This window comes from Bemisia tabaci, chromosome 3 (assembly GCF_918797505.1).
Source record: "Bemisia tabaci chromosome 3, PGI_BMITA_v3".
In the NCBI taxonomy this organism is placed as follows: domain Eukaryota; kingdom Metazoa; phylum Arthropoda; class Insecta; order Hemiptera; family Aleyrodidae; genus Bemisia; species Bemisia tabaci.
Window position 1 is genome coordinate 16,448,297 of NC_092795.1, and position 22,253 is coordinate 16,470,549.

At 36.9% G+C, this 22,253-nt stretch overlaps 3 protein-coding genes across 6 annotated transcripts in view; 1 reads left to right on the top strand and 2 right to left on the bottom strand.

Annotated features, from left to right (window-relative positions):
- Window positions 1–246: 246 nt before the first annotated feature.
- RpS16 (ribosomal protein S16) lies at window positions 247–5,577 on the bottom strand. Its single transcript, XM_019062069.2, has 5 exons — window positions 5,340–5,577; window positions 4,053–4,190; window positions 3,237–3,368; window positions 2,090–2,204; window positions 247–460 (listed from the first exon to the last, which is right to left on the bottom strand). Exons 1-5 carry the CDS (start codon window positions 5,493–5,495, stop codon window positions 315–317), a joined length of 687 nt encoding a protein of 228 aa, XP_018917614.1. The 5' UTR covers window positions 5,496–5,577; the 3' UTR covers window positions 247–314.
- Window positions 5,578–6,487: 910 nt separating this feature from the next.
- LOC109044338 (protein angel homolog 1) lies at window positions 6,488–19,548 on the bottom strand. Of its 2 annotated transcripts, none has more exons than XM_019062027.2 (10): window positions 19,322–19,548; window positions 17,641–17,693; window positions 16,132–16,209; window positions 15,498–15,676; window positions 13,449–13,512; window positions 12,707–13,025; window positions 11,662–11,938; window positions 11,018–11,121; window positions 10,134–10,259; window positions 6,488–9,596 (listed from the first exon to the last, which is right to left on the bottom strand). In XM_019062027.2, the coding sequence occupies exons 1-10, from the start codon at window positions 19,354–19,356 to the stop codon at window positions 9,434–9,436; spliced, it is 1,398 nt and encodes a 465-aa protein (XP_018917572.2). In that variant the 5' UTR covers window positions 19,357–19,548; the 3' UTR covers window positions 6,488–9,433. The 2 variants fall into 2 exon arrangements, with proteins under 2 accessions (XP_018917572.2, XP_018917571.2); XM_019062026.2 differs by having other exon boundaries at window positions 16,953–17,693.
- A 232-nt stretch (window positions 19,549–19,780) lies between these two features.
- The window catches only part of fry (microtubule binding protein furry), a 41,914-nt gene continuing 39,441 nt past the window's right edge, over window positions 19,781–22,253 (top strand). For all 3 annotated transcript variants that reach the window (XM_019061957.2, XM_019061959.2, XM_019061960.2), the window contains exons 1-3: window positions 19,781–19,997; window positions 20,799–20,945; window positions 21,904–22,079. In XM_019061957.2, coding sequence (XP_018917502.2) covers window positions 19,958–19,997; window positions 20,799–20,945; window positions 21,904–22,079 — 363 coding nt within the window. In that variant the 5' untranslated portion in view covers window positions 19,781–19,957. The remainder of the gene's footprint in view (window positions 19,998–20,798; window positions 20,946–21,903; window positions 22,080–22,253) is intronic.

Below are 22,253 nucleotides of genomic sequence, written 5' to 3' on the forward strand. Positions count from 1 at the left end.
AGAACAAAACATGTTCTTTAAGGACTAAGCTTGAACTTTCACTGAATCAATTTTGCAAGATCTAAGAGGATTAACTTCACTTGAAGACAACTAGATACTGGCCACCTCCAAGGACCATTCGGATTAATTTCTGCACCTCTTGATGAGTTAGGCACTGATTCTGGCTTGTCAAATTCTCACTATATTGGAATTGCCGAAGTTTACAGCAATGAGAGTTTTCTTGGGTGCGGAGGAAAAAAGAAGAGATTCTTGGAAAAATCAATCCAGTGTATTAAAATAAAAAAAAAAAACGATGTACAATGAAAATACAAATCTTAACGGTAAGACTTTTGGTAGCGGGCTCGGGCACCTGGACCACCGAATTTCTTGGGCTCGCACCGACGAGGATCAGCAACCATCAGCGTACGGTCGTATTGGATCAGGACGTCTTTGATTTCCTTCTTTGAGGCTTCGTCAACAACTGAAAAAAAAAACAAAACACATGATCATTAAATGGGTAAAGAAACATCATTCCTTCCCAGGAAAAGCGATACCATTCAAAATTGAGAGTGTACATAAAGCAGGATTTCTATAATTTCTTCGTTGTCCGATTCCCTGACTTTCTTCTCCTTTCCTCTGACTCCCAAAATTTCTAAATTTCTAGACTTCCCCTGACCTTTAAACCATTTTAAAATTCAGAATTTCTACTTTTAAATATTTCAGTAGTGGAAAACGGTTCTCAAAAGTTGTTCTTGCTTTCTCGAATGGCACTAATCAATGCTGCTAAGCCAATGCATTGATCACGGAATTCCTTGAATTTCTCTTTGAATTCCTAGACTTTCCAGGTTTTTCAGACTGCAGAAGATCCTGACATAAACATGGAAGCCATGCAATATCATTAAACCACCATCTTAATGAGTTGATGAAAGGGTTATGGTGGGTTAATTTTTGCCCATTACATTCCAGTTTATCAGAAGAAGCAGTTCCTCCTCAAAAATTCAGCACAAATTATCGATTCTTCCTCATATTTCAGGCTCATTTGGAGCACTGACATGCATCAACATGGACCAACAAATTTTTATTAAAAAAAAATAATCTTACAGCAAACAGAGAAAAGATTCCCCGATTTGATCCCAATTTTGTGTGTAGAAGACACCCGCTGCTTCAATTAATCTCTTCTTCCACTTGCTACTTAGAGCGTTGAATGAAGAAGCAAGTCAAAAATTAACTCACCACTTTCAGTCACGAGCGGTACCTAACCCAACTGGAGGAAACTTGAAACTATCAGGGTCTAATACAAAGAGAAAATAAGGGTCCACATTGAACAGCAAAAATGCGTGAAAAACCGCCTGATCTTCCTGCGTTGCCTTATTAGCCAATCAGACACCTTACGACCACTTTTGAATTCCTTATGGAAAATAACATGGGGAGTAGACACCATAATTTTTTTTTAATTTAGCCGATTTTTCGAGAAAAAGATGTCCACGGCTGACTTTTCAAGTATTTGGCATTTCTATGGATGTACAATACTTTCCACTCTCTCAGAGATCTTGATTTTTAAAACATCAATTTTTTTTCACTTGGAACAATGTTTTTTACTGTTCCGCTGACTCAAGTGGAAGATAGTTGAAATTGAAGAAATCAAGATCTTTGGCGTCCTTCAGAAAAAGTGGAATAAGTTAAACATCAATAGAAACGCCAACTCCTCAAAAAGTGTGTTGTGGACACCTTTTTCCCAAAAACTAGGCTGAATTCGAAAAAAATATATGGCTTCGATTTTCTGTATAATTTTCGATGATGGATTCAAGATTGCTTGTAGGGTGTCTGATTGGCTGTAAAGCAAACAAGGGAAGATCTGGTGCTTATGCACTTTTGCTATTCAATGTACAGTACTCCTTCATTTTCTCTTTAGTCTAATTTCAAATAAAAATGAGTAAGAGGCATCTTCTATGGAAGGGCATTATTTTTTCTGGTAAATTCTATAATTTTTCCAAAAATGTTTTGTTTTTTTATGAGACCTTTTTTTCACAGTCCTTAAAACCAAGTTATCCTATTTACTATCGAGGGCTTTTAGAGAAAAAAGAAAGTAGAATAGCCTAAGAATACTCACATTTCTGATAGTAGGCTACTAAAGCTTTTGAGATAGCTTGTCTGATGGCGTAAATTTGTGACACATGACCACCACCATTTACACGAACTCGCATGTCAACATTAGAGAACTTTTCCTGCAAAGATAAAGAAAATATTTTAGTTCACTTCACTCGATCTAAAATCTGATAATTTCTTACATCATGTCACTACCATGATAATTAAAAAAACAGTTCAATTATTGCACAGTTATCGCTGATAAGATTCTGGGCTTCTACCAAAGTTATCAATTACTCTCAGAGAGGTAATCTCTGCTCTTACTGGGTCAGTGGTTAAAGAACTGTAACCCTATTGCCAGGGACAGTTTATACAGAGCCCTCGACTCCCATAAAAGTCAATGTAAAAGTCTGTGAGCAGTTACTGGTGCTGCAACCTTGCACAGGATGCCCACAACCAACTGCTATTAGAGCAAAGTCATCATATGTTGAGCCGAAAGCGAAGTATTGTTCATGTCACCACTCATCAGCGGTGCCATCTGACTGCATGTCTTAAACCTGTTGAGTGGTGCTGATTCAGAGCTAATCAGAGATTGACATTAGTCTCAACATACAATGACTCTGCTCTATCAGATGTTAGACGTCACAAAAAATCTGTAAGATCACATATATCTGCCATAAATCAGCCCATCAAAAATCCCATTCTTATCAATGGGGGTCAGAAATCGTTAAAAATGTACCAATTTTTCAAGAATTCGTCCGCCCTATAGGTTATTTTCCAATTATGTGCTTGACCTCCCTTTTGGTGCGGACGATGGTTGGGTCACGGTTCAGGGGAAGGATCCTTAGAGTTAACAGGGATCCTACACAAGGTTGCGTAGCCATTGGCTGGTCACACAAGTATGGTTTCCGCTATAATTCCCTACTATTGCTAATAAGTTCAACCTAGAGAGGTTGATATTTCCTAGATTGACAGATTATTTTTTTTCTTTCTATATCACATACACTTACTAACTGACGCAGTTGAATTCTATTGTAGAGAATCTCAGGCTTGACAAGCTTGTATCTTCACTTAAACTTGATTCATCTGAGGTTAGTCATGAGGATGAAATGATATAAATCTGATCATTAATGACTACTGTACAAAGAGAGGAGGCAATTTTTAACACTTACCTTTCCTAATAATAGAATTGGTTCTTGCAATTTGTATTGTAAAACTTTAGGTTCAATCATGTCCAAGGGCCTTCCATTGACACGGAGATTTCCCTTACCTCTCTTACAGTATGCAACAGCTGTTGCAGTTTTCTGGAAATAAATAGAGAGAAAATTAATACAATGTCGCGAATGAAATAATAAAAGGGAAACAAAAGTTTTTTGCTGAGCTGAAACTTATTCCTCCAAAACCTGGAATTTCCCCCGTGCTCCGAGCTTCTAAGTAAATATGTTTCTTTTGATGTGAATTTGCTTGTTTTTGTTTTTCACGTCCTTTACATATGATCTTGACATTTATTTTTGTTACTTTGGCGGCCATAATAATCTATTATTTTGCAATAATTGTATAGTTTTATAGAAGTTCCGGTTCCAGTTCGGACGAACCCGTGTGGACAGCATGCCTCGTTTCAAGGAATAAGTTCCGGGAACTGAGCAAGTTCGAGGAATAAGTTCCGCGAACTGCGCTCGTGTGGACAAGGCCTTAGATTCAAAACCCAAAGAGTTTCAGAAAGATGATTTAAGAGGCAATGGTCCACTTCTACTTTTAGTGGTCAGAAATATTCAGTGGCATGCCAAGCTTTGCAATGAATCGGTTGATCCACTCACCATTTGAACACATGAAAAAGGTTCAATTATCAGGATGTTCGCAATGAACACCTTGATAATCAATTCTTTACCACACCTTCAAATGGGAAAATATCAATAGTTGATGGTTCACACCTCAACACTGGAATTATTGATCATTGATATTGCACTTCAATGAAGAGCATCGCTCACCTTACGTCCAAAAACTTGCACACATTTGATAGCGACTGCTTTCTTAACAACTTTACGCTGTCCTGGGGCTTTTGGTTTCTTTTCCTTCTTCTTTTTAGGTGCCTTTTTGGGTGTCTTCTTCGTGATAGCTTTTACAGCCTGAAAAAGGAGAAAGAGAATTGATGAATATACACAAACTACCTGATGATTGAAGGGCACTATGAGCACCTCTTGCCTTCCAAAAAAACGCTAGCACTCTAGAATGATAGGTGCTAAGTGGAGCAAGTCATTTAAACTTTTCAGAAATGGATTCTTATGCAGTCAGCATGAAAGCTTTGGAAAATTATTAAATCCTGCGCCATGCATACTTTCTTCCTGTGAAAAGTATTTGGAGCTACTAAAATTATGATGTTAGTCACATTTTGAAAATAACTTGACCAAACCCATAGAACAGGCAACACCCATTGCTGTTCCGGGGTACTCGATTAAACAAGAGCTGTGCTAAAACTGACCTCAAACTGTGCACCAGCTTGCTCATGACATTTTGCAACAAAATTTGCTGCCTAAATCACAGAATATGTAGGCTAGCGCAAACTGAGGGTTCACTCCTGTTTACTTCAATGTATCATATTTTGGACTTTCCAGCATTTCTACATTGTTGCCAAATGATTGTCTTAATTTGTGTTTGACAGTAGCTGGAGAAAGGCACGCTGAAGAACAAACCGGCAACGTTAAGGGCTGCCCTGGACTCCGATCTGTACATAAAACGTAAACATTGCTTCCTAGCACTGTACTTCTTCTTCAACAGAGAAGTGCTGGGAGTGAACCTTCTGTTGGCACTAGCCTGTATATTCTGCGCCTGAATGGCTTTCAACTGGCTCTGTTTAACAGTTTAAGATATGAATTTGAATGGCACTGGTGATAAGTTGTGGCGTAAACAGGACATTACTTATATTATTGCGTATGAAAGCTGACTCCAATTAGTGTAGGAATAACGGATCCTGTTGCACGGTTCAGCAACAGGGTAAATATGATGGTTGAAGTGTTCGAAATAAGGAAAGGCATTCCACACAATGGCCTGATGTTTCGATAAACAGCGATCGACAGCAGTAACCATGCCACATAGATAGGTACTACAGGCACATTGGCATAGTGGAATTCTGAGCTGCTGAGGCATAACAGTGCAAGAAACAAGGTAATTTCATCTTAGATAAACAGCGCGATAGGGACTTTAGGCGTCCGTAATGGAGCGAATACGGTAAAAATGACGGCAAATAGGCGCAGGACATGTGGACCATGCGGTCTTACCTTCTTCTTCTGGAGCAGTTTGATTTGCTTCGGTGCATCCTTCGCTCCTTTTAAAGCCTTCTTGGGTTTCCTCGCTCGCCTCCTTTTGGACGTCTTACCGTCAGGTTTGGGTTTGGCCTCGCCGGATTTAACTTTTTTCGCGTCGTCGGTCGTCATGATGGAAAACCACTTGCACGTAAGTAACCTAAACGAAAAGACGAAAGCGAGGTAAAATGGCGGCGTCCCTGTGTACTTGCGCAGGGGGCAGGAGCAGTGGCGGAGTTGTCAAGTTCTACTCTGAAATACATTAATTTCAATGTTTTTTTGAATATTATCCCGGAATCGAATAGAGACTATAATTTCAACTAAAATTATTTTCGGAGGAATTTTCTAGCTTTTTACTACCACTGTAATGATGAATATTGTTTATTCTTGATACTGGATTGATTGACTTTACAAATAATCTAAACCTATAGCTTGGCAGCAGTGCAGTGACGTATGAACCAATGAGAATGAGATCTTTAAGCGCGCAGTTCAAAAGAGATATGTTTAGTGGAATTCTAATTTGAACAAAGCCTTATACGACTTACGGTTTCCCTATGCTATTCTATTGTTTCCTATCTTCGAGAGCGCGAACGAATATCAGCCACTGAAACTATAAATACTGAATTAAAATTAAGGAACTCCTGATACCTTTAGAAGTCTCAGAATTACATTGGAATCTGAACAGGCTCAACTTTTGGCGCAAATAACACTGCAAGAGACGCAATGGAAGATTAAATATGTTTTTAGAAGTTTTTAGGTGCACACTGTAAGTCCTACGGTAGTGCTGAATGCAACTTTGAAAAATAAGAACAGTAATTACGTAAAGTGTACGAAGTGAAACTGATATAAGTAAATTTACAGGAAAAAGGGAGGTACTGTTTGTCAGGAATTGGAGTTGATCACTAGTTTTGATGTAAAATGCAAAATGTAGCATTTAATATGAAATTCTTTCCTTACTGGAGAAAGATATAATGTGCAAAACTTTACCAGAAAATGGGACCATCTTTCATTTATTGTTGTTTGTTCACTTGTTTCAACTTTTCAACTCAACAATGGAAATTGGAAAACAAATCGGCAAGTCAAATCATGGATGTGCGACTTCAGACACAAAAGAACAATCAATAGAAAAAGGAAACATTTTATTTATCAATCAACAAAGTACTTAACAGGACAAAAGTAAAAGAAACACTAGATGAGTATAACAAACTCACATATATGAGCAAGTCATTTGTAGAAAAAAATTAATGCTGAACAAAAATATATCATTCTGCACATGACACAACATACCTACAGCAACATAATTAGAATGAATTTAAAGACATAAACGTGGTAGTTAATTACACGGAAAGCGATCCCCTTTCTTCAGAACAAATTAAATTTGGTAAAATAAGGCCTTGTTAAATTAATGTTTGTTAATAGACCTGAAAATGTTTATCTCTGGTAAGTGCATTTAACTATTGTTGTCGGGACAATTATAAAAAATTGACAAATTTATAAAGCCTGAAATGGTAAGAGGCTTGCATATTGGCGGGAAATCGTCACGTAAAAACACTCTTTTTTGAGGTAAGTAAGACAAAAACCAAATCAAATGCGTACCTATTTTTGCAGAAATTACATAGGGCAGACACTGTTTTCTCTTTGTGCACAGCCTATAACAATCCATTATATGAAGAAAACACTACAAGAAAATTCTTCACCTACAGCAGAGGTCACATAAATTATAAAAAATTTCTGAAACTGTGGGTTTGGTTTGGATGAATCTGAATCATATTAACATTTACCCTACCTACTTTCCTTCTTTGTGATCTTTAAACATGAACTAATTTTGTTCCACACTTAAAAATTTAGTTTTGAGCAACATGCTGACGATAGGTTACCAGACAAGGTATGAATCAAAGCACCATGTTGCATGTGTCCTCAAAATTTAAAAAGAAAGCAATTCACGCAACAGGAAGTTCAAAAATTAACCTGTAAATGAGATGTTAACATGTATGCTGAACACAAATAAAAAGGAACAAAAATCACATAAATAGTGTTATCTTTAAGGAGGTAATTTTTGGATTTCCTAGGATGAGAATCTTTTCTACTAGACCACTGGACAAGGCATAAAATTAAGCCTTAGGACATGTGCTTTCTCATCAAAATTTAACAGAAGACAATCTGTACAAAGAAAATATCTGAAAATAACTCCTTACCAAGATATTAACATTTCCCATTGCATAAAATCAAACATCCTACCAATAAAAGAACAATAATCTAGTTGAGTTAAAGCACACAATAAACGTTACTGCAACAGTCGTTGCAGTATAAAAATATGACAACTTCAATCTCGGCACTTAAACTCAGCTATTGCAAGTTTCTTACGCTAAGGAGAATACAAGGTGGGAAAAGTACACTGCTGATCGAAAAGACTGCCAAAACTGTTGTAGCGTGAATTGATTCTAAAGGACTACGGTTTTTCTTGTGAGCGGTAAATTAAAATTTTTCATAACCAGTGCTGAATAAAAACGTTAGTATCTTGATTGGGAGATAATTTCAGTAATTATCGTTGTGCAAATCGTTTCGTCAGTGAAATTTTGAAGAGGACTTATCAGAATGCTTTTGTACTTTGTCTTGTGGTCCATTGTAAGTAAAATTTAGGAGAGAAAACAGGTGATGAATGGAGAGCTTTGATTGGTATCTCGTCTGGTGTGCCATTGTAAGAAATTTTATAAACGTCAGCAGAACCAATTCAGAAAAACGTTTTTAGCGAAGAGATGACTGCCATTTCTGTGGAGAATCAGTACAAATATGTATAAAGTCAAATGTAAGGAAGAAGCAAAAACGGTTAAAGAGAAATGTCATAAAAACATGAAAAATTCGGAGCTATCAAGACTTAACCCTGTGATGAGTTTCTGAATGAAAATAATGATATATGTAGTAACTTAGTTTGTACAAGCAATGTAAAGGTTTAAAAAATAAAGAAATCTTAAAAATTAGAGGTGAGAAAAATTACATAATAATGACAAAAAAATTCTTATAGGATGAAAAGTAAACAAAAACATAACATTAATTCTGGCTTTTCTAACAAGAGTACGCCTCAGCTTTTGGCACAGGGCCCAACATTTCCTAAAAACTCATAAAATGGCTCAAGTTGTAATATTGAAGAACCCCGGAAGAACTGACTTGTATTGTGAAAGATTTTGAGAGTGTGGACAACTAACCAGAGAAAATATACACTTCAAGGATTATGACTGATATTTATTAATCTTGAGTGCCTTAAAATTTGGTTTGCCTGAAGGGGCCGAATTAGTACTTAACAGAAATAATTTTTATCTCATTACCAACTTATCAACAGACGAGGGTTGAAGCTTACAAAATATTCGAGATTTTAGCCATGATCTTGAGTCTCGATGTTATAATTTTCATTGTTAAGAGTTAAAATTAAATGCAGATTTTTTAGAATTTAATACAAAGCAAGAAATGAGGGTGTGTCAACTCCCTGAAGGGCTTTGAGAGGATAGGGGACTAGGTGTCACTGAGTGCCAGAGAGCGCCATAAAAGCGGCTCCTAATGTATGTATAAGACGAATACCTTTTTCTTTTCATGTAAAATGAAGTTCGGCCGTAGGAAGGATAGTAAATTGAACATTTCTTTGCTCCAATGGTCTGTGGTCTCCCTGTTCCTCAAAATATTCAGAGACTAAAAACGTCCTTTTTCTTTTTGAAAGGAAAAGGTATAGAAAGGTAGTTTATGGCTTTGAACGCCCCCTAACTACTGAAAAAAAAAGAAAAAAAAAATCTAGAGAAGCTGATCGATAATGAAATTGCAATTGTTCTTTGAAGAATTGGTTTGATAGACTCACATAAAAAATTTAAAGAAAAACAACTTAATAAAAAAATGATCTATGGTTGGCAGAAAATTTTCACCTAAATTTTACAAGCTTTGATAGGAAATCCCAAAAGGCCTTTGAAATAATTCTTCAAGTTTCTACCCTAACATTTTTTCTTGGATGTTTCTGAAGAGACCTTTCATGAGATGTTACCAATAAATAAGAGTTGGAAGAGAAAAAATTGGGAGCACATGCCGATTCATGACTTAGCCAAGAAGAATGTAGAGACTAGGGGTAGATGATCGGAGCCACAGAAGAGATTTGGAATTGTTTTCAGGTAATCTGCAGCTTCATTTGCCGAAGGCAAGCCTTTGAAGGATACTAAACGCAGGCTAGACTCTTGTTCTTGTTGTATTACAGGACTGAAAAAAACAAGAAGAAAACCGAATTAAGAAAAAAGTAAACTTCTACGTCAATTTATGAAACTAATTTTCTCCGGTAAAATAATGGCAGAGGATTAACTTAGAATAACAATAAAATTTTCCTTTGATAGAATTCAACTTCAATAAAGTCGGCATTGTAAAAACTGCTAGCCTCTAGGGGGTAGGTAATGAAAATTGTTTAGACATTTTCTGGGTATTTCTGGGAGGTTAGAGTGAGCATAAACCAGACTGCCAAACTGATTTAACGAGAAAGTATTTCTGGTGGGTTTTCAGGGTGTTTATCAGTTATAAAAAACCAAAATTGGGGACTTTTGGGGATATTCGGGACACCCTTCCAAAATCGGGGATAATCGGGGACATTGGGGACCGGTAGACACCCTGGTTTCCACTCATTTTACTGATTGAAAAATAAACTAATGAATTTTAATTAATGCAATTTTTTTCGTCAGAAGAACAAATACATATATTTTTTAACCAATCATGGACTAATTTCAGCAGACTGAAAATTTTTCTTACCTGTAAAATATGTAGTCAACAGTGATCCACCAATCTTGATGCGTTGTCACTTCTGGTGCACCATTCTTCAAGTGAGGATAGACTGACTTGAATTTTAAGTTATGAGATAGGATTCCAGTGCCGTATCTGATGTAATAAAATCAAATACAAACAAGTCAATATAATATAAAATTGAAAAATAATTTTACTTGCTCATTCATATCTCATTGTACTTCATTCAAAAGGGGGAGAATTTAGATGGGCGTTAATGGGGAGTTCCAGGTAAGACAGATTTTTTTTGTGCTCATTTTAATCATGAACCGCAATTCATATTGAATTTGATGCCATGATATTAATGCCTCTTTCAAAATATCTTGGGCACTTGTACCTGCTGAAGGCTAAGCATTGCGTACACAATATGTGGTACACAAATGTGTACCAAGCAAATGCAGAGGATACTGTATTTTCACGACAGCACTTAATATAGGAAAAAACAGATAAGAATAATAGATAAATGTGTGCCCACACCATATAAAATGGAAAGTAAAAAAAGAACATTACAGTTAAAAGCAAACTACTGTCTTCCGCTTGATACTCTACTTTAACAAAATCAGATAAAAACAAGACAAACAAACAGGAGACAGTGCTAACAGCATTTATGAAAACCCCGAAACCTTCGGCTGAAAACCCAACCGTTATTAGCTGGTAAAAAAAAAACTAAATTTTGTATAAAAATAAAAATTAAAAACCTGAAAAATTGGTTTCGAGCTCCAGCATAGCAAAGATTTGAAACATTATTACTGGTTGCTGACTTTACGAAGGCAAAACACAACATCACACTGTTACAACTTATTGCTTCTACTTATATTAACATTAACACGGAGCATGAGGCAAATGGTACTAACTTGCTTTGCGAATCTGTTCTGTTGAAATTCCGATCATCGCTGTCCCTCCAATTGGGCTCCTCACTTCGCCGATACCGATCACTTCTCCGTTCACTGTTGTATAGCTGCGGCAAGGACAAATAAAAGAAATATACGTAACTGGACACAAAAAAAAAGCATCTTAGTCACAAAAAATCGACAGTGAGTTATTGAAATTAAGGACTAGACAGAAGTTCTACAGCAATTTGGGACAAAAAACGCCCTATAATGCGCAACAAGACCAACGTTCCGGCAGTTTGAAATTTGCAGTTGTTCCTTTGTGTTCTCCTTCTACCATAAATGAGATTCAAGCTTAAGTATGCCTCAGCTAAACATTTCTTTTAATATTTTCAAATTAAAATCGAATTCAGCTTTTGAAATGCCCGATGGCTGATTGATACCAATAGATTTTTGGAGTGACTCAGACAATAATTCTACAATTGCAAAATAATCTGTCTAGCTACTGTCAGCCATTTAGCCCCCATGGAATCTACCGGTGCAAATTGGATTAAATGGTGTGCCAGTAAACGATTAACTTAATTATTGCTGCTTTTCCCACTTCATGTTTCATGATGATTAATATTATCTACTTTCACTCAAAATTGATTATTCATTTTTCATCTTACCGACACTAGGCGACTTTCTTCCTCTATTGACTGCCTCATGAACGTCCGTTGGGAAATGAGTTTTTCATGTTGGCAATTATCCGTTATGCCTAAGTATGGAGGTAACAGGACTCTAGGTAAAGTGTGAAAGCTATTTGGTGAATCTAAAGTTGAAAGGTTTCTTGAAGACAGCTGTTCGTATTGAAGCTTGCCTTCTGTGATGAGATTGTAGACACCTGACTGTGGTGACAGATTCATGTCTCCTGTTAAAATACACGGGTGATACATCGGGATCAGTCTGAAATGAGAAAAAAATTCATGATTTCGATTGAATTAAAGTAAAAACGGTTGCTTCTAGTAATATTTGAAAAGTTTCAGACTTTTCCATGACTTGACCTGGGTTTACAGAAAGAAAGCCCCGCCAACATATACTGAAATTCCCTGACAAGCCCTAGTTTTACTAACAAAAATGAAATCACTGAATATAGAGATGCCGAGATTCCCTGAGTTCTCTGTTCGTACCAAAGAAGTCCTGGGGATTAACATAAAAATTTCCTTACATTTCAGATAACCAGAATTTTCAGTTGCCATCATCAGGTAATACGACGGTGCAAGTCCGCAATCACATAACTCGTTTGCGGTGTCTGAAAATCTCCGCAACTATGTTATTTTTTTAAAGGAGAACAAATGGACATGATTCTTTGAAGTTTTTGCAGAATTTTCCTCGCACATAGAAGAAAAATCACGGCAGTTTTAAAGAATTACCGTTGAGTAGTTTTCCGTTTAAAAAATAAAGTATGACAGGAAGTCTGCAACAGTAAAAGTATATGATTGTCACTGCAACACTTCGAATAAAGGAACTTCCTAACCGTGATCAAAATTTAATGATTATTTCAATACTTTCATAGTTTTTTTTAAATTCTCTGACTTTTTTCTGTTTTCCCTGACTCTTGCGACTGATTTTGACCAGAAGAATTTTGATTCTGAATTGTGAATTGATACTGCCACCAGCTAACCTACAGCATTGCTGCAGTAGTTCAAGAATTAATTATTTGGTTTTATTTACTTGTCGCCTTGTCTTAATGCTCCGCTGAATGCGAGTCGCTCCACTTCCGCAAGCAGGAGTTGCATTTGGACAAGTTTGATGTCATGTCTTTTGGGGTTGTACAAAAGGTGAGTTGTGGCAACGATGAATTCATTCCCTTCGGAATCCTTCGGTTCGAATCGGGCCACGATGCCAATATTGTCACGGTCCAGGAGTCTCACACCTGGCTGATAAAATTCTACAAAGGCGTGCTCTTTCAATGTCAGTTTGTCAGGCCGATAGTATATTGCACAGCCATCAATTTTGTCGTTTGTTCGCTTCTTAAAAATACCTGTGTAACCTGAAAAATTTTCAAAATTATTAAAATTTCATACATGTAGTTATGAGACCATTTGAGGTAGTGGCATAGATATGTAGGAGACCCCCCCCCCCCCCCCCTACGTTTACGGCTCTGTGCCTATTTTCTATTCTTTCTTTAATTTTTGCACTCTCCGCAATGCTGCAAGCGCCCCCCCCTCCACCCCCACCCCAAAGGCAAGAGGGATAGTTACACTACTGATCTGGAAGAAAAGACACCTCATTCCTGTAAGATTAAACATTTTGATAGGATTTTGATCAGTGAATGCCCAAAGTCCCAAAATATAGTTCTTTCATTTATAATAGTTTGGACAGAGAAGTTCAAAGGACAGTTCTGACAGATTTTATACATTTTTTGCTTCAAGGGAAACTTTAACTTTAATAAAATTGTAAACCCAAAACTTACCTAGATTCTTGAGTTCTGATATGGCGTGAAAACTTTGTTCCTCAACTTCTTGCAAGGTGAGTATCTGAAGGAAAAAATTCAGTATTATGATAAAGACGACTGTGTAGAAACTATAAACTGAAGAAATAATAAGGAGGGGCCTCTAAGGTTCTCTAGTTCAGCGGTATCCGTATTCTCTTAGTGAGCAGCTCCATTATCTGACCAAAGAGTCTATAATACTCCTGAATATGTGATAACTGGAAATTGAATCAATGAGTTCGAAAACACACCAGCACAGGTTTTTTTTTATTTTCACTTGTTTACGGTTTAGTAACACTTGTGGATAGAAGCATCTGCACGCAAAAGGAAATTTCGAAATTGCAATCGGAAGTGCTCAAAACAGCGACAGGAAAAGGGAAGAATCGAAGTATTCATTGGAAATACCAATTTTTTTCCATTTCAAGGGAAACGGGTGACCATCCGATTTTGCGGTTTTCTTTTTTTGGTTCAGTATACCTTGTACCAACAAGTTATACAAATATTCAAGCGTTATTCAGGTCAAAAAATATACATTTTTCAGGGCAGACTATGAAAAATCAGTATCTGAAAGTCGGTGAGAATGAAAACACACCAACTCGGAAATTTGTAAACGCTTAATTCTCTGTCATTAAACATGGTGTATTGATTTCAACTTACAAGGGGAGCTTCCCAAGTGTAACCGGAATTTCGAGTTGAAATTTCGCATGAGGATACTAGAGATGATTTTAGGGATGCCGTATTTTTTCGTTTTTTCGAATGGGGTCGGGAAAGCCCTCAAAAAAAGGGCTAAAGATGCGGAAAAAACGCGTGCGCTAGCGGCACAAGGTAAACATAGGTGATAGAGGCACTCAATCCTTATCAGTTCCGCATGGCCAAACGGTAGCGCGCTCGCTTCGCATGCGTGAGGTCCTAGGATCGGATCCTGATTACAGTTCGTAATTTTATTTTACTTTATGCTTGTTTATTTTTCACTTACTTTATTTTGCACCATTCGCTCCGCAAACCGACTTACGAGGTAGAACACGTAGTGACTGAAGATTTTTTACATATGCTGATAAAAACTCGAAGTTTCTCTTGGATTGAAACGTTATTTATAATTGAATAAACAAAACACTCTAAAACTCACCAAATTTCGTTGCCAAGCTGAATTTCTGGAGTATCAGTCAGATACAGATACAGATTCGACTGATACTCCGGAAATTCAGCTTGGCAACGAAATTTGGTGAGTTTTAGAGCGTTTTGTTTATTCAATTATATATAACGTTTCAATCCAAGAGAAACTTCGAGTTTTTATCAGCATATGTAAAAAATCTTCAGTCACTACGTGTTCTACCTCGTAAGTCGGTTTGCGGAGCGAATGGTGCAAAATAAAGTAAGTGAAAAATAAACAAGCATAAAGTAAAATAAAATTACGAACTGTAATCAGGATCCGATCCTAGGACCTCACGCATGCGAAGCGAGCGCGCTACCGTTTGGCCATGCGGAACTGATAAGGATTGAGTGCCTCTATCACCTATGTTTACCTTGTGCCGCTGGCGCACGCGTTTTTTCCGCATCTTTAGCCCTTTTTTTGAGGGCTTTCCCGACCCCATTCGAAAAAACGAAAAAATACGGCATCCCTAAAATCATCTCTAGTATCTTCATGCGAAATTTCAACTCGAAATTCCGGTTACACTTGGGAAGCTCCCCTTGTTAGTGCTTTACAAAGTCTCTAAGTACTTGTCCTTTGGCACCAAAAAGGTTTTTCTTAATCAAACTTCTTCGCCTGCTGCGCAGTTTTAGGTGTTTCCTGAACAATTTTTTTTTCCCGGGTTGGTGCGTTTTCGAACTCACTGATTCAATTGAGGCTTAGATATTTGATCCATGCATTGATTTCATGCAGAACATGATATTTACTGACATCACTTTCTTTTCAAAGTCCGTCCAAATTTTTCCGTTACTATCCTAAGTGTTAAGTGGATCCTACTTTTTGAAGCAAAAAGTTATACAGAGCAAGAGAGGGGAGAATTTATGAAGTGGTGTTATGCTTACGTCTGCGTTAGAGTCCTTGATTTCTGATAGAATTTGAGTCTTGCGATACTCCCAATCCAAGGAAACATTGAGGCTATTTGAGTAAAGGTATCTATGTTGTTCCATCAACTTTTGCGATAGAATGTTCCATGAGAGAACTCGAAAAACAAAACCTTCACGGCTGAGTTTTGGAGCGGCTTCTGAACAAATGTTGACGTGTTTCAGTTAAAAATTTGGTGAAGGAACTACAAATCTTGACAAAATGAAAGCAAACCACCTATTCTTTCAAAGTTGAACGGCAAACAAAAAAAAGGTTAAACATTTCTAAAAATAACTCTTTTATCAGCAAAAATATAAAACTAGAATATAATTAGTGATATTTAAAATATTAGTTAGGTACCTTATTTAGCGACCATTCAAGGAATGCATCATGCTCTAAGGGTGGAAAGGGGTTGAGGAGAGCATTAAACTATTTGGTTTTTAAAAGTTAAAGGATGGGGACCTGAATATGAGTGTTGCAGAGCGCCAAAGAATGCTGAAAAAGCGGCTCTCATGTATGTATCTTTAACTGACTTACTTTTTCTAAAATAAAAAGAGTCCTGAGCTCCTCTTAAAATATGTCTCTTGATGAAGTAAGGAAAAATTGAGGACTTACCATTTGCAAACATTTCTTCGCCAAACTTGGTGAATTGTTCTTGACGAATTTCCTCATACTTTTCTTTCCCTTGTTTGGCTGGAAAAAATGCAAATCAAAAAATTGATGAAAATGTTCACTTCAAGACATTTCCAATGCAAAAAAGGGGCCAGTAATTTTTTATTAGTCAACATATCCAAGTGCCGAAGAATTATGCTCACACATTTGTGAAATAATTTTCTTTACTTTTGATTTGAATTAAGATTAGACCATGTGCAAAAGTTTTACCACAGGAGAAGAGAACAATAGCATTGGCAAAGTTACGTGTGGTGAATATCTTGTCAAATACATTGAAAACTGAGCGACATATGCCTATCGATGACCAAAGTACAAAACTACTGATTTCCGTTTGCGACATTGCAGACTTCCTGTCATTTTATTGTTTCCTTGGAAGATTAATCAACGTGATTCATCGAAAACTTACTTGATTTTTCTTTTTTGTTGAAAGAATATTCTGTAAAAATTTCTAATTTAAGAGTTGGCTTGTTTCTCCTCAAAAATATAAAAAATACCTAGGAGAAAATATTTGGAAACGCCGCAATGGAGATACATGGTTTTGCACTTTAGCCATCCATAAAATGTCTGAAAAATTATGATAATGACTTGTTGAGAGCTTCTATTTATTCCCAGTATTCCCTGTTTCACTTAGTATTACTGTACACTGACAAGAAACAGTGTTGAGAACAATTAACAGACCAATTTTAGCACTATTCACAAGCTCTACTCCAGAAATACTTTTACACCCATTATAAAGATTTCTTCATGTTAATGATGATAATTACCTGCTTCCTTGATTTCAGCGGCAGAGAGAGTTCTCTGGGACTGGAAATCCTCTTCGTTTTTAAGAAAATATCGGCGCTGATCATTCTGTTGGTGGCTGTCATAAAGTACCTGAACATCGTCTCTCTCAGGCATGTCAAGAATGACAACATCATCATCGCTGTCCATACTCGTAACTGTTACAGTCTCATCAAATTTTTGCGGCGTTGTGCTGCATGAGGCATTGCTGCGACTCATCGCGGAGATCACAAACTTGTTAAAAGTAGGGAAGTACTTAGCCCATGATAGTAAAACTTTAGCTTTCTTTGTAACATAGTTAGCAGTTTTTTTCTTGTTTTTTTTACTCTTGTGCTTCCCTCGCATTAGATCATCAAGCACTGCATGGAACGAGTTTGTGCTCACAGATAGTAGTTTTGAGGAGCTTACAATGTATCTGTGACTGAATGAAGACTTAAAACTATCTGGTAGAGGGTGGGGATTGGAACGCGAGAGAATGGAAAAATCACGAAACAAGAAGACTGAGCGACTATTTCGTACAAGATTTAACATTTGACCTGACAAGAGGTAAGATTTTATTCAGACATGTCTGTAAAAAATTCTCACCAATTATAAGCAGAGGTCAAGTTTCACTTTTTAAATTTGGGACAACTCAGGGAGAAATGACAGAAAAAAAGTAAAATTAAAACACACCGAGTAACTCCAATTCCGACGGGCCTGAGCAGATGGTTACAAAGTAAAATAATCTGAAATCAGAATAGAATTAAACATCAACTGAGAACTGAATAAATTCTGAGGAGTTAAACTGATCCCCAATTCAGACATTCAAACTTTTCATTCAATCTTTCTTCCACTTTTGTGGAATGAAAATTTGGATTGCGTGATACTGACACAAGATCACAACAATCGGGAAAACGTTGAACAGTTTGAAGCTGACATCACCTTCAACTTTCCATCTAACTGGCAACGCCAATTTGATGGAGAGTTGAACAGAAAGGAAGAACAAAATATTTCCAACAAACATGCCAAAATTGAATTTACACAAACTGGAAGCTAACAAAAATATTCTAATGCCAAGGTTGTCACAATATCACACAGCAACAGTAAATGAATCAATTTATTTGGCATTCAACTTTCCATTGAGCTTCTGCTCCTCTTCAGTCCAATGAAAAGTTGGACTGTACAAATTGGGCATGAAGGTATGTTGTTGAAATCTACCTCCCTTTTGTTGTTTGAAACTTCAGCTCCAGCATGCTCAAGAAATCATTGAGCGTATAGGAATGATGTCAGAGTTCTTCAGAGGTAAACAAGGACGTTAATGGATGATTCAAACATTGTTCAAAGCTGCCGTATTGTCATTGATACGGTAGTTCTGCTTCCAGACTGTTTACTTCAGCGACACACCTGATGTCAAACAACAGACTTGCTGATTGCAAAAATCACTTTGCATTTTGTGTTGTGAATCGTGAAACCTTGTGCGAACAAGGATCAGAGACTACCTACTTTACGGCACCCAAAAAATCTCCTCTCAAATGGGTACTATCATTTTTTAGTCAGAGAGAGCCTGTCAACTAGTTTAGTTACTTTCCAATACTATTTGCTCAACAAAAGAAGAGGCATTAAGTATGGTAATTTTTTTTTTTAAATCAATTTCAAAGAGCCCATCGGCTAATCCCACACGATTACTCCAGCCCCAGCTGACCATTGCCTGAGACTAGGGATGGACGAATATTTCAATAATCGAATATTTGATATTCGAATCATCAGCATCGAGATAATCGCATCACATTCGAATGTTCGTGAAATTATTCGAACATTCGAATAATCGCATTCGAATTCGATATCAATTAAATCTCGTTATTAATTAAAACTCATCCACAACTCCACACGGAAATGACTGACCCTCTTAGTTAATAGTGTCATTTATCCCTCACGGCTCATAAAAATTCAAAAAATCAAAGCAATAATCGAAAATATTCGAATATTCGCTTCCAAAGTATTCGCGATCGCAAGATTTGAATATTCGTTTCCGAAGTATTCGCAATCGCAAGATTCGAATTCTCAAATAATCGCAATAATCGCATTCGAAAAGTTTCGAATATTCGCATTCCAATTCGATATTCGTCCATCCCTACTGAGACCATCAAACTTAGGTCACCTGACCAGGAATCGAACCTGGGACCTCTTCGTCATAGGGCCAGCGCTACAACCCTGACACCACAGGAGATCGACAGAAAGTGCCGATACAGAGAGAATTCAAGGGAGAAGAATAACTGCCGACACAAGAAAAGTAAACTTACTAGTAGCAACTACGAGCTGGAACCAGAATAATATTAATTCATTGATAAGAAAAACTAAGGTTTTGATAACTTACAAGAGTCGGATTTGATCTGTTTTGCTTCTCAGCATTCTAAGCTGTGTCTCTGGGTAAGTAAGCACGCAATATGATCTGACATCACTCCATAAAGCCCGAAAGTTTTCGAAAATTAGAAAAAATTTTGAAAAACTAAGAAACTCTCCTGAAATTTTTAGAAAAAATCACTCTTCACTGGCAATTTTGCAAGAAAATCATCAGCATATCAGCAAGTCAGGGAACAGCATCAACGTAAACAGTGAAACAGTGGTTCCTTTCGGTTCATTCCGGATGTCAGGTTCAATGAAATTCACCGAACCGGAAACCAATGCCGGGTCGGAAAATTGGGAAATGAGACATTTGATTGGCTTGTTTGAATTAAGACTTTTCCTTCTGAGCGGCAAAAATCAAATGAGCCAATCAAATTGTAGGAAAACTGCCTTGTTGATATTAAGTTCGATACATCGAAGTCGTTTATTATTCGAAGTATTTTTAGGTTAGCCCATTGATAATTGCTGTGAATTGAGAAATTAGACATTTTTTAATGTAGTTTCGCCCTGTTTTCTCCTTTATTTTCTATTGACATCTGGAAGTCTGTCATCGGTTCAATGTAATGTTCGGTTTTATAATATTTTGTTTCTAGTTCAACAGTTAAATATGCTCATTGAAGATGAGAAAACCAGTGAATCAGTGGATGGTGAGTCAACCCGCTATATGTATTTCAACTGATTGCCATCATTCATCTCAGCAATTTCTCTTTACAGGATCGGATTTCGAATTTATAAGCTTGTTGGCGATACCAATAGTAACAAAGTTCTAAAAACAGGAAGGACATTCTCTGGAGAGCTTGTTTCAAGAATTGCTCTCATCTGCTGCTCATCTGAGATTATACGGCTTCAGGGTGGGGAAAGTTACAATCGGTGATTAAGAAGGATGACTTATCATACAAGGACATACATACTAATATCATGTACTCCACCAAATAGCTATTAATCATTTCTGAAAGTCTTTACCTCTAGATCCTAGTCTTGATTAATCATAGAATTTTTGCTGTCTTTTGTTTTACATCATCTATCTCAATTACGAAACTGAAATACATGCATTTTGATTAAGTTGGTTCGCAAGCTTTACTTTTAAGTGTTGTCCAGATGAGGCTTAACCAATACTTTCGAATGAAATATTCGATACTACTCATACAGAATCCCAGATGAATCGCCCAAATTTTTTCAATGATGAGTCTCAGGTTTGCATGGACAAATTGAATTGTGACATTGTCACGAACTGGTAAATCAAAAAATGAAATTTTCCAGTCTTCCAATTGATTGATATCTTTTCATGCAACTGGAGTTAGAAACACTGACTAAGATTCCCAATTTTTAATGTGCAATCGTCAAAGAATCTTCGGGAAATGTTTAATCTTCCACACTAATGTAGTTTGCAAGTTAATCTCAGTTTCAGCACATTTATTCATATTGTGATGACACTTTTTCTCTTTCAGAATCGAAAAATGATACAGGTCACAGCAGTGCCTGTGACTCAACTAGCTCTATTAAAACAAATGGGGAGAGAAACGCAGCACCAGATTCTTACAATGATCAAAGAAGCACTGTTAGCAGTGGATTTCAAAGTGGCTCCACATCATCAGGTAATATTACATCGGCCTCTTAGTGGCTAGCCATTAAAGATTCAATACATTTTATTTTCTATGCTGTAATTTTGGTAGGCCTTTTAGTTTCTGTTGCTTGAAGGATTATGATAGCTCTCTCTAAGAGAAGATTTAAGCTGTTACGAAGAGCGATGTGACAACATGGGGCGACGCCCAGCTGACGCGAGAAATTCACAGGGAGAGGACATTCAGGGGACCGGCAGATATAGCATGGCTCACGCCAATTTAGATTTTCGTATTGCGATATTTTTTTTAAGTTTTTTTGATGAATAAAACGTGTGTCTCATTTACAAAGTCCGTCGTTCTTTTTCCACCGCTTCCTGGAGAACCTGACACATGTCACAAAGCAAACCCCTGGAGAACAGAATTATCTCAATGTTGCATATCGATGGCTAAAGAGTGACACCCCATATCTCCATTGCGGTGTTTCAGAATCCCCGCTTGTAGTCTATTTTTTGAAGAGGAGCAAGTCAACTCTATAGCTTGAAATTTATACAGAATATTGAACAATTAGAGAATAAAATTCAAGGAATTTTCAAGAAATTACATTGACTAATTTTCCAAGGATAGGAGAAAATATGACTGAAAGTCTACAATATCCCAAACGGAGATACGTCATCTCGCTCTTCAGCCATCGATATGCAATCATTACGAGATCAGTTCTTGACAATAAGAGCCCAAAGTTCTAACTGCAGTTACGGCCACCCCTCTTTTTTGCATCATTTTATGAATTTCCTTAGCCAACTCCTCAGAAACAGTTATATCATTTGCCTAAACATTTTAGTCCGTAAACATACATCTGAAGATTGGGAAGTTGAATCCTTGTATTTTGCTTCAAAAAAATTCTAAATTGACAGTCTTTAAGGCACTCCAAAGTTCATTTTTCTAAACTGTGAGTATGCAGTATCTTACTAACTTATTTTTGCTCTCCATCCAGCTGACAGCGGCCAACGCAGTTTTGCCACGATTCTTCCTTGGGGTGTGCAAAAAGAACGGCTAGCATATCCGTTTGTAGACATGGATATTCGACCTGGTGAATATGTCATGAGAACTCTGTTTACTGATTTCACTGTTCAAGCTGAGCGGAAAATGGAAGCTGTCATGGCTGATTTGGTATGATCTTTAAATTTGACTTGCAGAAATAAACTAATCATCACTCATTCAATTGATGTTGAATGTTTGAAGATGTTTAGAAAAGACGAGACAACTATAAAGTATTGCAGTACATCCAGAGACATTCATTTTTATTCCTGAATAATATGTTCTTCCAAACTTTTGAAAGTACTC